The sequence below is a fragment of the Onthophagus taurus genome, chromosome 6 (genome assembly GCF_036711975.1).
Source record: "Onthophagus taurus isolate NC chromosome 6, IU_Otau_3.0, whole genome shotgun sequence".
NCBI lineage: Eukaryota > Metazoa > Arthropoda > Insecta > Coleoptera > Scarabaeidae > Onthophagus > Onthophagus taurus.
In genome coordinates, this window is record NC_091971.1 from 23,207,708 (window position 1) to 23,225,856 (window position 18,149).

The 18,149-nt window shown below is 30.3% G+C and overlaps 1 protein-coding gene across 5 annotated transcripts in view; it reads left to right on the forward strand.

Moving 5' to 3' along the window:
* LOC111419805 (stathmin) overlaps positions 1 to 12,742 on the forward strand; it is a 37,972-nt gene extending 25,230 nt beyond the window's left edge. For 2 of the 5 annotated variants that reach the window (XM_023052674.2, XM_023052673.2), the window contains exons 6-8: positions 10,819 to 10,959; positions 11,097 to 11,249; positions 11,391 to 12,742. In XM_023052674.2, the coding sequence (XP_022908442.1) occupies positions 10,819 to 10,959; positions 11,097 to 11,249; positions 11,391 to 11,468 (372 nt within the window). In that variant the 3' untranslated portion in view covers positions 11,469 to 12,742. The remainder of the gene's footprint in view (positions 1 to 10,818; positions 10,960 to 11,096; positions 11,250 to 11,390) is intronic. The other 3 variants (XM_071196618.1, XM_071196619.1, XM_023052675.2) reach the window with 2 other exon arrangements.
* Positions 12,743 to 18,149: the final 5,407 nt, after the last annotated feature.

An 18,149-nucleotide genomic window follows, 5' to 3' on the forward strand; every position in this document is an offset into this window, starting at 1 on the left:
TACTTTTTGATGCGTTATCTACAGTTAAAATATTCGAGGGAAGACATCAATTTTATATTTTTAGACGAAACTTGGATATATAAGAATGGTTCTGAATTACGTAGATGTGAACATTAAAATAAAAAGTGAAGGAGACAGGTTTACTGTACTACATGTAGGTTCCAGAGGTGGCTTTTTAGAAAATTGCTTGTTACTTTTTAATAGCAAAAGTACTGACAAAGATTACCACAAGAAATCTTTTACAACTGGGACAACAAAAGTCTAATTCCAGCAATGCAAAATTTATCTGGCAGAAATGTAGTGATAATAGATAATGCCTCCTATCAGCTAGTCCTCAAAGAAAAAACACCCAAGCGATTATCAAAGAAAAGTGTTTTAATGCAATTTTTAATCGAACATAATGTAAATGTTAATAAGCACGTAACAAAAGCTCATGTTTGGGAAAGATCGTGCCATTTTTGCAGTAAAATACAAAAAGATATGTCGTCGATGATCTTCTTCTGCAGAATAATATTGAAGTTGCATGGTCCTTATCATTGTCATCATAATGCAATTGAACTAGTTTGGGCACTAGTACAAGACCTATTATAATAAACATATCAACAATTCAACTATGTCCTTCAAAGAGAAAAATGGCGTGAGTAACGTGTGGCATACTGCTTTGTTAAATTGTACAGCAGACGTATGGAACAATTGTGTAAATCACGTTGAAAACTTAATTTAAAAAAGTAACTTTGACAACGAACTCCATGACACATCACGTTTCTAAACAATTTTAATCCTCTTAAATCATACTTAATAAATATCATCTATATAGTTTAACAATAGAAATAAACAAGGAATTACCAAATGAATCAAGCTAAAGTATATTTTTGTAACAAATTGACGTAACTCTCCTGAAGATGCTACGTAAATATAGCGAAACCGGTTGAGAAAAAACAATAAATAAAATCCATTAAAGTGCAAAAAACGAAGTTTTAATTTATACACATAATATGGAAAGAAAATCACCTAAAAATATTAATTTAAAAAGACTGGCATATTCATAGGGGTAATACTTTTTTTAAAAATATTCCTCCATTCATCATAAACCTCGAAGATTCTGATTTGGAAAGTAATAAGCATGAATTCAGTGATGAAGACGATGCATAGTTTGTAGCACGTTTTTACAATAAATATGTACTTCGTTAAAATCGTATTTATCTGAAAATTGATTAGTAAAAATATGGAAAACAACACAAATTTTATAAGGGTCCTAGGTAATATCAATAGAAACCCTAAAAAAAAATACCTTTACAAGTATTATAGAAAAATACGAACTATACGTATATTTCATTGTAAATTCATCTACTAGAGCACTGCACGAGTACGTAAAAAGTAATCGGAGAAATAATCGCCGAGTATACAACTGAACGATGCGAGTACATACTCGGCATCGTTCGGCAATGCATCGCCGATTACATTTAGTGTTTGATTACGAGTAATATTCATCAGAACTGTATTGTAGCATCGTTGGCATCGTGCATCGTGATTAATCGTCGGATTTTCTCGTTTCACACGTTTTTCGACAAGTCGAGACAAGACATTTACACGGTATTGTTCTGGAACTAATTTATTTATGGAACTAAGTTTTTTGTTTCTTTACTTATGCTTGATATATCAATGACCACTTAAGAAGTATCTTTTTTAATCCAAGATTGTATTCCTTTCTATAGGCGTTATTATTGTATAGAATAAAGTATATACAGGCTGTCTCAGCGAGACCGGTCATTAGACGTTTCTGGGGTTCTGGCGAAAATAAAAATTTGAGAATTCAGACTTAAGTAAAATGAAAATATTTTAGATGAAGAGAACGTAATTGATAATACTTAAGTCTGAATTCTCAAATTTTTTGTTTGGCCAGAACCCCAGAAACGTCTAATAACCGGTCTCGTTGAGACACCCTGTATGTACTAGAAAAGAAACATTTTGTTATAATCTGTTTTTAGAGTCTATATGTATATGACAAACTAAATTGAATAAATTGGGACTGTCATTTAAAAAAATTAAATTTTCGATATTTCGAGATAGGGAAATTCAGTGCAAATTTCTGACCACCTGTATAATTTTTTAGAAAACATTTCAAGGGTTATGTAAGCTATGGGTCCTCTCTGTGCAAACCCTGAGAATATTTAGCCGGACTCGAGTGTAATTTCGAAAAATTATTTTTATTGTGAATGGTTGCCAAAAATCTGCCAAAAATATTGAAAAAACATATCTAAATTTAGCGGAGATCTCGAAAATTCAATAAAAAGTGGTATATGTATTCCATTTAAAAAAACGAAGTTGGAGTCCATTTCCGGTATAATCGGATGTTGGAGAAAACTGAAAATGTTTTTGCTAAAACGAGCACCTCGCATAAACGTTATATGCAAATTTTGATAAAAATAGTGCCAGCAGTTTGCCATATAGACGCAACTCGTCGTGACACACCTGTACTCAAATGCTTCAGTTGGCATACAAAAACAGAATTACTTAAAAAATAGGTAAATTTTTTTAAATTTTATATTGTTGAGAGTTTTTTTTACTTTCCATCTGTATCATTAATCAAAAATAAAACGCTTTGAAATTTGGTACTTCTTTATTAGATGGATATATTAGAAATGTAAGCGAGCCAAATAACATAATAAAACGAGCTCTTAAATATAAAGGGTGAGTCAGAAGGAATGGGAAATCCGAATACAGGAGATGCTAGACACCAAAATATGATGATTTAACCTAACATCTCTTATACAAATGTCAGTGGTTTTCGAGGCACGGGGTGTTGAAAGTTAAATTCTCATTTCGAAATTTCTTGATAATTTTGAAGTTTTTTGTACTATTAGCGTTGAATTTGTTTTTTAGTAGCATAGAATTAGTTATTGCTCGTAGAGATACACACTGCTCGTTCGATAAATCAAATCATAAGTTTTTTGGCTGTGGAGCTACGACCAATAAAAGCTACAAATTACAAAGAGCATTCAATTTTACATAAAAAAGGTACTCTTATTTAAATTGTCTAAGTCTATCGGTTTTCGAATTATTTACTTTTAAATGTTTAAATGTATTTTTGCTTCTAAAATTTTTATTTTTTAACATAAGCAAAGTTGACTTATTTTTCCGCTTATGTTTCGAGAATTGCTTGTTAATTGTCAACATTGATCTAATTTCCGTGTGCAATAATCATTTTTACCAACAATAAAGTTATTACCAATTTAAAAATGTCACGACGTAATGACTTTTCTAATAGTGAGAAATCCAGATTTAAATCCACTGGATTTTTGAATATAGTCACAATATTCTATTGTTATTGTTATCGATTATTATCGTTACTAATTGCTATTGTTACTGTGTATTATTGGTTTTAAATGTTAACGTTAAAATTACTTTGAAACAATTAAAAGCAGATAACTTGGAAACGAGTAGACTTAGACAATGTAAGCAAGACTACCTTTTTTGTGTAGGATTGAAAGCTCCTTCAGATTTCTGGTTCTAATTCATCATACCTCAACTGACAAAATAGTCATGACTTGATATTTCAAACGTGCAGTGTGTATCTAGCGCCCTCTACGAGTAATCACGAAACAAATTTCAAATTCGTTTTTCTTATGCTCGAAAACATATATAATACAAAAAGCTTCAAAATAATCAAGAAATTTCGAAATAAAAATTTGTATAAGAGATGTTAGGTTAAATCGTCATATTTTGGTGTCTAGTGTCACCGGTATTCGGATTTCCCATTCTTTCTGACTCACCCTGTATATAAGAAATATTTCATAGTTTACAATAAAATAAACAACTTGAAAGTAAAAAGAATTGTTAATGAATAGAAATTTCATATGAATAATAGTGTACGTTCCTAAAAGTAAAAACATCCTGACGTAATTTGAAAGTTTCTTGAAGATGACCTAACCAGGACCGAAACCGGTAGAAAAAAGAAACATATCCATCTAATAAAGAAGTACAAAATTTTAATTTTTATTTTTGATTAATTTTTTAATTTCCCATGTACAGTAGACAGTAGAGTCCGTTTATAACGTAACGTACGCGGGATATAACGTTCAATCGAATATAACGTATGATTTTTTCTGTCCGTTCAAAGTTCACACGTGCTTATAGTATATCGTCTACGTGGTATAGCGTACACTGCTATAATGATCAAATATTTTCATCTTAGAATTCATTTGTTGTTGGCTAGCTACCGTAAAAGTGCGTAAAATTTAGGGAATCCCCGAGGTCTCCGAACTTTGCTTACTGGGGTCGTCTCAGTTTCATTCTTTGCCGATATAATTTAATACTGCTTTATTATATGGTTATATAGTTCATTATATGGTTTCACGCTAAAAAAAATTTAAATATGTCACTGAGTGGTCTATATTTAAAGACGAAACTGAAGAGTTTGGTAAATTATTAAAGATCGACCAGATTTTTAATGTACTACAGGATGGTTGAAAAGATTTAATGTAAAAGACATTATAGTTTTGTTTCAGCAAGCGGTCCGACTCGTAGTGTACTCGTCAAATAGAATCGCCTATATCAAGTAATGTCGTCACATTTCAGCAGATTTCATTGCATTATTTAACATGTGCGATTGCATTTGACGAGTACACGACGAGTCGAACCGCATGTTGGAACAAAGCTAATATCCTGCCAGTAACATTTCTGAAAAAACAGCTGAAGTTAATAAAGACGTCGTTTCTACTTGGTTAAAACATGTTTGGTCTGAATTAAGGAGAAACTACAACGATGATTATATTTTTAATGGGAACTTTTTATAAACTCACTCCGGGTCGTACCTTAAAGTTTAACGGTGGGAAATGTGTAGGAGTTTAAGTGGCACTGAAAAACGTAAATTGATTATTATTGAACAATACGAAAATCCCCGATGTATGAAAAACATTTCCGTCACATATGTAGCTAATAAAAATTCATGGATGACAGCAACTATTTTTCAAAGAGAAGTTTCGTTATGGGATGTAGAGTTGGGACGAAAAGATAGAAAATTCTTACTTTTAGTGGACAACTGTGCTGCTCACCAAAAGTTATAAGTATTATAATGTGCTCCCGGACGCACTTTTTGATTCCGTGAGGATACGTTATAACCGGTGTCTACTGTGTACTGCAAAGAATCTACAAGAACGTTGAAGACTGCATTTAAGCATACAACCTTCAATAGAACTAACAATAAGATTTTCAACCTATACGCGTAAACTTGGGGATTTATTCCTCATTACAAATAATGACAAATAGGTGAAAAAATTGTAGTAAAAGTTTTTTAGTTTCCTAGATATCCGTGAAATTTACTTTCAAATCAAGATTACATAGAAATTGCGATGGCGATAAACAATTGTAATTTTGACAACAGTTGTTTAAGTGCGCTTATGTCATTGTGACATTTAAATGGTGTCATCACATTTAAACTTTATAAAAATTATGGAGCAAACTTTTTCTAACGAAGCATTTACTCGAAGATGTTCCTCTTTATGTTAGATAAGCTATGTGGTTTCTCCAAGATGGTGCTCAACCATATTTTTCATTGGAAGTGCGGCGACATCTAATATAATGTGATGATTGTGTTTTCCAGAAGATGGATAAGTCGAAGTGTTCTGTGTTGCTAATTCAACGGCTTTCATTCCATCAAAGTAATTTTCGAAAGTACTCATTGTGGAAAGAAAATAAAAATTAAAACGTATTGTACAACACATTTCTCCATATAGGAAGGAACACGGTTGATTTGCCTATTGACCTTGATTGTAACATGGCTTTATAAAGAGACATGAGAGTTGTAGTATATATGGGAGACCGAAAAATCACGACGTCGTCCATCTACGTGGCGACTACTACGGTATTCTTCAGCCAACCGCGTAAAGTGGATTTAGATCGAGCCTCCTTCCCGGGAAATTCGCATCGATTACTGTCGACGAGGACACTGCCAGACGGGAAGTTTAACTGGGGTATCTGCCAAAGAATAACACAAATCTCGTAACTAGTCCGGGAGGATAGAAATCTCTCGTGGAACAAAGCGGCAAAAGCTGAATTGATCCGCTTTTCGGTAGGAGTAAGGAGCGAGTTTTCATCAAAGAGTGTAAGAAAACGTACCGTAGGGATAATTGTCTTTTCTAATCCTTATAATGATCATTACGAACTCCCTCTTCAAAATCTCTTAACTATCTATTTCATTGTAGTCTAATAGATTTAGGAGAGAATCTGTATTATATGGTGTATGTGACGTGATGGTATGCTAAGCTATTCTTGTAAATATCTTTGCTACGTGTAAAGTTCCGTTTTTCGGCTATGCACTATCTTGAGATAAGGTATTTTATAGGAAAGCCGAGTGAAAACTAACCTAATAACTTAACATTTTTGCGAAAATTCAGACCTGTGTATAAAAATCTAAACAACGAATGGTTAGTTTGTCGAAATTGGGCTGTTAGAGAGAAACAGATATCCGCATAGAAACCTTTGATGAGAAAGACGTAATACTATGTCGCAATAAGGTTGGAACTTGCACGCAGTTTAGATGCCCATATGTACTTACTACATAGGCTATTGTTATTGCCTTAGGTTCAGTACAATGTATACAGTGACAACCATACATTGTTAGTTCTGATCGAAACTCAACTCACTCCAAGTTTGAAAACAATAATCAACAGCGATATTTATTGTCAAACTGTCGAAAAATTACACCAAGCAAGCCATTCAACAGAAACGAAGATTGCCGAAATGAATCAGATTGTTGCATAACAATGTAAGACCTGATTTGAACAAGACAGTTTAAATCAGACGAGGACCTGGCCAAATTTGAAACCCATTTAATAATTTTGAAAACTCCATTAATTATCCTATCTCATTTTATCTCGTCCCAAGTCTAACCTCACGTAAAACTAATATGTTCAAAACCCAAGCAAAGCTATCGATAAATTCTAACATACCTTATCTCCAAACAACCATATATAATCTAACGATTTATTTTAATATTCGTCTAATCCTTAGCCTAATCACAACTAAATCTAATTCAAGTAAAGGTTTGAAGCCGCCAACCTACGCCATCCCATTGAATTCAATTCTATACCCAAACCTAATATTATCTAAGCCCAAACAACACAACCTACTCCCGACCCAATCAATAATTTCAAATACACCAGTCCAATCTAAATCTACAACTTTCAAAATTCGTTCGAAAACGTGCAGTACAATAAAGAATAACAAAACGTCGATCATCTAAATTCAAATAATTTTTAGGCTGCATGTGAAACCGGTGTAACATAAATAAATACTTTTATCAACAATAACTTCGCAAATAAATCTAAAAGTGGTATCGATGATAAGACAAAATGAATTGTGCAAATTAATATTTCAAAGCAGGTCTATTCCTGAAATACATCCGCTTTGATTTTGTATATAGTAGTAATATTCTCATATTAATGTTATTATCGCCTGCACAAAGCTGGATATACTTTGTATTTTGATATTCTACGCATATCATGGATAGATTAAATAACAAATGAGGTACCCAAACAAGAACGGAAACTTTAGTATATGAGGGGCAGCAGTTCGAAATCCTCCGACTCCTTTTTGAAAGAAAAATCGATGGAAAAAGGTCCGTGGGAAGACAACAAAACTCATGATTCAAAGATCTATTGAAATATTCAGAGATGCAGTATCACACATCATTATAGCCAATTGGATGGCCAACCTTCGTAGGAAAACGACGGACTAAGAAGAAGAGGAACTTGGGAACAGTAAAAATAGAAGAAGAGCAGCCCAAGATTTTATCTCAATCCACCGCAGTTCAGCGCAAACAATAATTTTATATAACATTTTATCATTGTATTGGTTACATTCTATCTATAAGATGAATAGCTGAAATATGTTAATTTATCTAAATTTAACATGATAGTGTTTATTAAAAAGCCTGGACATGTGTTCTGATAAAATACTACTTCTGATTTGATTCAAATTTGTTTCATGGAAATGTTTACTAAATGTTACTTTTTTTTATATTGGAATGCAAGTAAATGAAGAATGCAACCTAATGGAGTTAACCTAATTAAAATATTGTACAGTGAAATTCCCCTGACTCGAATCACTAAGGGAGTGGAAGAAAACTTCGAGTTATGGAAAATTCGAGTTAGAGAAAAATTAGTAGAATTTCAGCTCTAAAGAAAAAAATTAGAAATGTACTTTTCTAATACGTATATTTAAAACGTATAACATATAAACCTTAATACTATTGTAAGTAGAAAATTAATCAAGTTTTTTAAAGTAATCCGTAATTTTCTTTTGGCAAAGTGGACAACCGCTCTTTGTCGAAAAAATCTTCTATTAAATGTAAAGAATTATGAATATTATCTAGAACATTCTCTCTTGATAATTCAAAGCTTTCTAAGAGAGGAATAAGCTTCATCAAATGTAGGCACAGCGATAAGTATTTCATTTTCAAGATTATCATCACCCTCATCTGATTCTGAAACAATAAGAACATTAGGTTTGTTTTGGTTCAAGAGTCTGTAGTTTCTGAGCTAGAGTCTATGTGGTTTGATTCTGTTGTTAAAGTTACTTACAGAGCGGATTCGAATATTTTATTCTTTGGTAAATTCGACTTATTCATATTGTACATATAACTAACTTCATTGTTTAGTATATTTTTTTTTTGTGATTTAATCAATAATTAAGGAGATAACCTCAAAATAATAATTTTTCCGTTTTTACACATAATTACACTTAGATGCTTAATTATTAGAGATGTAAAATATTGTTATTAAGATAATTGATTCAAAATCGAAATTGAAACAAATTTTATTTAAAAAATTTTTTGATAAAAGCAATAATTATCGAGATAATTAATTTTGATAGCATACTATTCAGAGGGAAATTAAAATTTCAAGTTAGCAAAAAATTTTATTAACAAACACTGTTCCTGAAGTAAATCTAAACAAATTTTGTTAACAACTTTTTTTGATTAAATCAACAATAAGGATATAACCTTAAAAATATTAATTTTTGTAGCATACTGTTCAGTGGGAAATTAAAATTTCAAGTTAGAAAAAAATTGTGTTAACAAAAACTGTTCCTAAAACAATGCTAAACAAACTTTATCAACAATTTTTTTTGATTTAATCAATAATTAAGGAGATAACCTCAAAATAATAATTTTTCCGTTTTTACACATAATTACATTTAGATGCTTAATGAATAGAGATGTAAAAATTTTTTATTAAGATACTTGATTCAAAATCGAAATTGAAACAAATTTTATTAAAAAAATTTTTTGATAAAAACAATAATTATTGAGATAATTAATTTTGATAGCATACTATTCAGAGGGAAATTAAAATTTCAAGTTAGCAAAAAATTTTATTAACGAACACTGTTCCTGAAGTAATTCTAAACAAATTTTGTTAACAACATTTTTTGATTAAATCAACAATAAGGATATAACCTCAAAAATATTAATTTTTGTAGCTTACTCTTCAGTGGGAAATTAAAATTTCAAGTTAGAAAAAAATTGTGTTAACAAAAATTGTTCCTGAAACAATTCTAAACAAACTTTGTCAACAATTTTTTTTGATTTAATCAATAATTAAGGAGATAACCTCAAAATAATAATTTTTCCGTTTTTACACATAATTTCACTTAGATGCTTAATTAATAGAGATGTAAAAATTTTTTATTAAGATAATTGATTCAAAATCGAAATTGAAACAAATTTTATTAAAAAATTTTTTTGATAAAAACAATAATTATCGAGATAATTAATTTTGATAGCATACTATTCAGAGGGAAATTAAAATTTCAAGTTAGCAAAAATTTTTATTAACAAACACTGTTCCTGAAGTAATTCTAAACAAATTTTGTTAACAACATTTTTTGATTAAATCAACAATAAGGATATAACCTCAAAAATATTAATTTTTGTAACATACTGTTCAGTGGGAAATTAAAATTTCAAGTTAGAAAAAAATTGTGTTAACAAAAATTGTTCCTGAAACAACTCTAAACAAACTTTGTCAACAATTTTTTTTGATTTAATCAATAATTAAGGAGATAACCTCAAAATAATAATTTTTCCGTTTTTACACACAATTACACTTAGATGCTTAATTAATAGAGATGTAAAATTTTGTTATTAAGATAATTGATTCAAAATCGAAATTGAAACAAATTTTATTTAAAACATTTTTTGATAAAAACAATAATTATCGAGATAATTAATTTTGATAGCATACTATTCAGAGGGAAATTAAAATTTTAAGTTAGCAAAAAATTTTATTAACAAATACTGTTCCTGAAGTAATTCTAAACAAATATTGTTAATAAAAATTTTTGATTTGATCAATAATTAAGAATATAACCTCAAAAAAATGTTTATATATATTTTTATATATTTTTTAATTTAGAACAACTTTTGTATGAAATTTTCTGCTGAGTGCGTTTTATCATTATTTGATTAACAGTCTGTTATAAAATTTGTAAATTAAGTAGTGTGTTATATATATTTTCAATAATGCTACAATTAATCTCTTGAATCAATTTTTTGATAATTCATCAAAATCTCTTGAATGATTTCAATATACTCTTAATATATGTACTTCATAAAAAATAATCTCTTTAATAAATTTATTATTGAAAAAATGTTGAATGAATTAATTAAAAATACTTAGATAGATTGGTGTTTCTGGAAGATTTATACATAAGTTATAATGACAGCTGTGAAAATTTTTAACGTTTACTACTTGAATTAATTTTTATCCTCAAATTTTAAAACCATTTCATCCATTTCGCTGATACATTTCTTAGAATACCAGAAGAGAGGAAATAAAACAGACTGAAGAGATCCGTAAGACTGAATTTTCGGCTCAAATCGAGACAAAGCTTTCGACGGCCGAACAAAATCGTGAGAAAGAATTACAGAAAAAGCTCGAGGCGGCAAAAAAATGCGTTAGTATCGCTTAATTTTTATCATTATTTTTTTCAATCGTTTCATTTTTATAACCAGCAGAGGGGGTTTCTATTTGCCTCATTAAAAAATTTTATTCTTAGCTTGCACAATTTTTTTTAATGTTGCTTGTATTTAGAACGAACGACTGTTAGAGGTTAAACAGTCTATTGGGTCTGTTGAGGATAACCGTAGATCTGAAAAAACGATCCAAATCGAGTCGAAATTGACAGCTGCCGAACAAAAAAGGGAAAAAGAATTACAGAAGAAATTGGATGCGGTTAAAAAGAACGTACGTACGCTTTCAATTTGATGTTATGTTTTGATGGTGAATGTTAATAAATTGTTAATATAAATAAATAATAAATTATTAATTAATTAATTGATTAAAAGGGTTATTTAATAATTTATTATTTTAATTTTTTATTTATAGGAGAAGCGTGCTGAAACTGTTCGTCAAAATAAGGCGAATCTTATTGCTAACCAAGCTACCACTGCATCGTCTGGTTAAATGGGGCCCAAGTTTTGTGGTCGTTCCACGTAGTTTTACACGTATCCCTATTACTTTTATATAATTTCAATTTTATTTTAATTTCAATTTAATTTAGGTTTATTTTTCTTTATATTAATTAACGTTTTAACATCACTCATATTTCATCATTTATTTTTTAGTTTACACTAACATTGAAAAATATTATTACAAAATCATTTTTTGAGCTTATCTTTTGTTGTCATTTACTTTTAGATAAATTAATACTAATAAAAAAAAATTACAAAACGGTATTATAAAAATTAAACATATGTAATACAATTGACCAGCTTCGAGAGTCGAGCATCTGCAAAGGGCAGGAAGAGCGCTTTATAAAGAACACAATGCCACATTAAAAGAATAAATAAAGTCTTAGATTAAAACGAAGCAAAAATAAGTAATAGTAGAGAACTACATACTTTTCTACCGCAAAAGTTGTTATACGATGAGGTTGGAGTTCGATTGATTTTTTAAAAGTATGAAAATAATGCCAAGAACGAAAAGTTGCGTGTAATAAAAATTAAATAATAATACAATAACGATAACAATATCTTGTGTTTATACTATATCATGGTACTGTAATGAAACAGAACAAAAATTAAATAAATAATTGCCGCTGTGCTGCCTTTTTCGAATGTATGTATGTTGTACGAATGCGATTTGAAGGAATATTGTGCTTTACGCAGCGATTATACAGAAAAAAGTCCATATTCAAAATATAATATCAATTAATCAACATTATTAATCATTATTAATCAATTCAAATTGGACCACCGATTTTATTACACACACAGCTTAGTAAATGGAAATTCTTAGTAATTCCATTAATCAAGCTATGTTAAAAAAAAATGTAAACCGAAATATTTGTTCAAAAAAATAATAATATTAATCGCTGCAGGCTTCTGTGATGAGTTTGTTTCTTAAAAAGTTTTTATGGTAAAATAAAATATTTAGCTAGTGTAAGATGATTATGTAGCGTTTGTGTAGTTGCAAAGCACCGATTTGTATTGATATGAACATTTCATAACGCTTCGATCCCTTACCTCCCCCATATAATGAACGGAAATTATCGTACCATTTATTATTCATTAAACGAAAACACTTTCGGAATATAACCGTTTGATTTTCTTTTTTGCTTTTGTTATTAAAACCGTTTTCGTCGAATATTTAATGTTTACAAGATCTACGTGTTTATTTACTGTTCATCTTTATTTGTTGTAATATCATATTTGCTTAATAATATTTAATTATTTAAATAGGTTGTTTTATTTCATTCGAACCTAATTTATTGTTATAACAAGAATCTACAGTGGGTTGTGTTCAAAATTTGGGCGATAAATTAGTTTATACAGGATGATTCAAAAAACCGCTGACACTTCTAGAGCAGGTAGTAGATATAGCCCTTTTTTAAAAATATTTTCAACTCCACTGATAATTTTGTCAAACCTGCAGTATTTTCGTGTAAAGTGATCAATTATCTATCAATTGGTCTCTTACAAAACTTTGATATTGAAATTTTCTACAAACGTGTTTTTCTTAAAAACTACTGCTTTGATCAAAGTTTTGTAACAGACCAATTGTTAGATAATTGATCACTTTACACGCGTAGAGAGCAGTGGCGTAGACAATATTTTTAAAAAAGTGCTTTTTATTGCAGATAATGTTTAATTTTAAAGAAACTTTTATCCACTATATCTTGCCAACGACGCATTTGCGACCCCATGCATATTAAGACTTTTCATCTTAATTTTTCATGTATTATCTACTCTAGAAGTCTGTCAGCGGTTTTTTGGATCACCTGTATACCTGTTATATACAGTATGTCCTCGGATCAAGTTACAAAGAGGAAAAAAAAATGTTGTTACTGATTTTTCAAACTTATCTCAGCATAAATAATGCGTCGGATATGTTCAAACTACTAAGGCCCACTTTTACCATCCTCCTATCTAGAGGATAGTTGCCATGGTTACGGCGGTTTTAAACGCTCTCATTGGTTAAGAGCTGGATTTATCTATCGGATAAATTTATCAAGAGGTGGTAAAAGTGGGCCTAAATCGCATGAATTTTATACTCATTTCATCTTTAAGTCGTTCTATTCGATTATGTGCGTCCGAAATAAGAGCTCCGGTATCCTCGCTAGAATCGAGGAGTTCTTCTTCTTCGCCCGGCGGAACTTCATATACTTCTTCTTCTGCATGAGCTAATGGACCAAGAGAAGAAGACGTGGGAGAAGATACCAACCTTTTTTCAGGAGTCGATGCAGCAAATTTTTGTCGCTGTTCTTTTAATGGAACTTTCGGTTTTCGAATAAAATATTCGGTCTCGGTTTTAGCTGGTACGTCAGAAATATCCGGCGAGTAACGTTGTATCTTAGATATCAACTTTTCTTCTTTTGGAGATAGACTTCGTTTTGGAATGGATAGTAAAGGCGCAGTGTCAAGTTTTGCGACAAACGGTCTCGTGATGGGTGCATATGCGATTTCCAACCGAATCCTTGACTCCTCTAAGTCCTCTTTTAAAGAACGAATTTTGTCTCTCACGATTACTCGTGCTGCGATAAGTTCTGCAGCTATCGTCTTGTTCATTGTATGATGTATGTGAAGTTACTAAGAACTGTACAGCTGATGTCGTTAGTTTTAAACTTCAATGAATTTATCAAAACCCTTACGGTAACGTCCCTTAGATACACTACAATCAACTAGGACAACTAGGATGCTGTGTCTATTCTCCCAACAAACATCGCTAATTTCCTTTTGCCGGTGAAACTCCATATCGCTCATTATGTGGTCTTCAAACACGTGCTTTAAATTTGTTAAGTCTTGTTTAAATAACACTAAAAAGTTACAATTATCGCGAACTAATTGTTTTGGAATTGCACTATAAATTTGACAAATTAGAATGTTTTTATTTTAGTTAGTGTTATTTCCAGGTTCATCGTAAAATTATTTAAAAAATAAGAAATCTCAGAGACGATGAAAAATATATTTAATTTTTATTTTCGGTGCTACACGTGTTTCGATCGAACTATGCGATCTTCATCTGGCACGACTGGAGACAGAGTAAAAATAAGTTTCATTACGACATCAGTTAATTAGAAAAAAAAAACAAACAAATTAAAATTGAATTTACCGTCAAGAGTTGTGGATTGAAGAACAAATCATCAGGTTGAAATATTTGACAGTAAAATTTGTACGGTTAAAACTAAAAACGTTAAAAACAAATGGCTTAATATTAGAAAGTAAAACGGGTTAAAATTTGGAAAAGACAACTTACTAAGCGTTAAATTAAATAAAACTATCACTAAAACTATATTTTAAAAAATTCGTATTAGACGGAGTTAAAATTAAAAAGTCTAGTTTAATCGTATGGAACTGACGACAGGACAGGTGTATGATTGACAAGAAAGAACCGATTGAAAGTGGAATTTTTTGGTTTTGACGAGATTTATATCTCAAATATATTTATAATTTACTAAATTTAAATTTACTAATTTAATTTTTAAATATATTTAAATATATTTATTTATATTTATAATTAATTTTTAATAATATATTTATATATTTACATTATATCGAACACGAGGATTTGATAAAGATATTTGAAGATTATATCTATTTCAACACTTTAAGGAGTAAGGAAGTTAAAGTTAAGAAACTAAATAGGCTAATTAAAGATAAGATCAGTTATTATAATCAAAAAACATCCCTTCACTGAAAAAAAGCTAATAATGTGAAATTTGGAACATTAAGGGCCGGTTTTATAATGTACGGTTGACAGTAGGTTCACTGTCAACCCTTGGTTAACCGTTATTTTGCGTTGTACGACCTACAGTTGAGTTTAAATAACCCAAATAACGATGTTCAAAATAATAAAATATTCTTTGTAAAAAGATTTAACATAGATAAACCCCAACTTACTATAAGTTATAATGATCGGGATAAATATGTATACTTTTGCCACGTTACACTAATTTGAGCGATATACCTTTGTCCACAGATGACATTGAGATTCTCGAACTAGGACATAAATTAGCAATAACGATTGAGGCCCAACTACTATACAATCATAACATACATCAAATATTTAAAGATAACAGTAAATTAATTAAAGACATTGATAATAACTTTAATGAACCATATTACACAAAGAAATTTACCAACGATACTTACAAAAAACTCAATGCCCTCAAACACAAAATAAAATAACTTGATAGTTACCCTTGGTGACAAGGGAACTGGCACTGTCATGCTAGACAGGATAAAATATGTAAACAAGACTGAACATTTCTTTGCTCTTAATTTTATAACAGAAATCAAGAATAACCCTACGATCCCATATAATAATAAATTGAAAAAACTAGTTAAAGATAATATGCCTTTTTTAAATAAATTTGGTATTAATCACCATAACTCCTTCGAAATGAACCCTCTTATACCCTCTATGAAATGTTTAATTACATAAGCAGGACAAAAGCATAAGACCTATAATCGGGAATAATAATACACCAACTAATAAAATTGCGAAAACTATCCAAAGATTTCTGTATACAACTTTCAAAAACACTTTCCCTTAGGGCCGGTTTATCAATATCTAGTTAAGTCGATTTATCTGTCGGTTAAAATTGTATCTAATAGATAACGTCGACGAATCGTTTATCCACCCGTAGTTTAGGGTTATCTTTTAGATAAATATGACATTTGGATACCCACCAGATTGAAGTACTGGTTAAGGGTTTACCTATTAGATATTGTCAAAAAGATAAGCGCGCAAGTTTGGTTGCTTGATGAAAGGAAATGACATCAAAATCAAAATATAACATAATTCAAAGATCGAAGTCAAAAATAAATTAAGCTATTGTGGTGATGGATAGGCAGGAGAAAGTGAAAAGATCCTCTAATTCTACTAAAGCAGAAAAAAACTTGCTGATTGATTTGACAAACAAATATAAAAATATAATAGAAAATAAGAGAACCGGCGCTGTAACATGGAAACAAAAAGATGAATGCTGGGGTAAAATTACTGCAAAATTTAATTGTTCTAGTATTGGAATAGTAAGTAAAAACGTTGAAATAAAACAAATATAAAATAATCTGAATTCATGGCTATAACCAAGAACTACAAAACAACTGCGAATGAAATATGATGGGATAAAAAAGGAAATAAAAAAAAATTATTCTGCGCACAAAAATTACTTAAAAGGCACGGGTGGTGGAAAGCCAATGAAAGAACCAGCTCCATCCACCGAAAGTGAAAAAGAACTTACAGATACAATTTTGTTGTCTGTAACAGAATTAAAAAGTAGCTATGATAGTGACTCAGGTAATTTATGAAAAAGGCAAATGCCTTTTCTTTTAAATTAGGTGGTATTTTTTTAAAATTCATTTGTTAGTAATGAATAGTATGGACGTTAATAATATCGATACAAATGTAACAAAGGACGTCACAGAAGAAGAAGTTATGTGCCACTGGAATGAATTTGAAGTTGCAATGCTACAAACCGAAAAACATCCAGCATTACAACTTCAAAGTAATTTCCAGGATAACACTTCTTCTTCTTTGAAAACACAAAATATTCCTCCAAACACTATATCAGAAGTAGAGATTACCCCAATCATAAAAGTAATTCCTTCGGAAGTTATTACATTACGCAAAAACAATGTCAAAATGAAAATGAGTTGAGAAGTAAGTCTGATTATGCAGTGTTATGCACGGTATGCACTACGGTGTTACTTGATGCTTATTATACTTACTTTTATAGAATGGTCGAGCCATAGGAGACCTGTTATTAAAAAAAGTTGTAACAAATCTGTATCAACGCAATTTGAAAAGTTGGTAGAAAGAAAGGAAAGTTTATTAACAGCACTCACAGAACAGACCAGTAAGCAAAATATTTGGGCAGAAGAAGAGCATAAAATAAAGATGGAAATACTTAACATACAAAAAGAACAAGAAGCCGTAAAATTACGTACACTTCAAATGGAATTAGAAATAGCAAAATTGAAATTTCAACAATATCAATCTGGGGATTAGATCGCCATTGGATTTTTTTTTATAATTTGTTATATTGTTATAACTTATAAGTGATATTTGAGTATAGTATTTTTTATTTAAATTCAACTATTTATCGACAACGTATTTGTTAATAAACAACAATCCACATTTATACGAATTCTTTAAATTATACGAATATAATTACGAATTCAAATAATATCTAAATAAAATTGATTATTATGTTATAAATTTTAATTTAAGAGGTTAGGGAAATAATTCGCCAAAAGTTGATTTCTAGCATTTCCTAGTAATTCACCATCTTCTATATCAAGGTTATCTACCAACAATTACAACAATTACAATTACTGTCAACAATTACTGTCATTGCAGTTTCTAGTTTCAATCGGAGCTTGAGTGCAAGTACAGGAAATCTTCTCTTCCACACGCCATATTGCCGTTCCACTGGATTTCTAGTTCTTATTAAAGATTCATTATATAGTTCTTCTACTCTATTTCGGGTATTCAGCAACGGTGTTACCAAATATTTGGTATTACGATATCCGCTGTCACCCACTAGCAAAGCATTACCAAACTCATTATTTTCAAACCATTGCTTTAATAATGAATTATCAAAAATGTGTTGATCATAGGCCGATCCTGGCCAACGAGCAA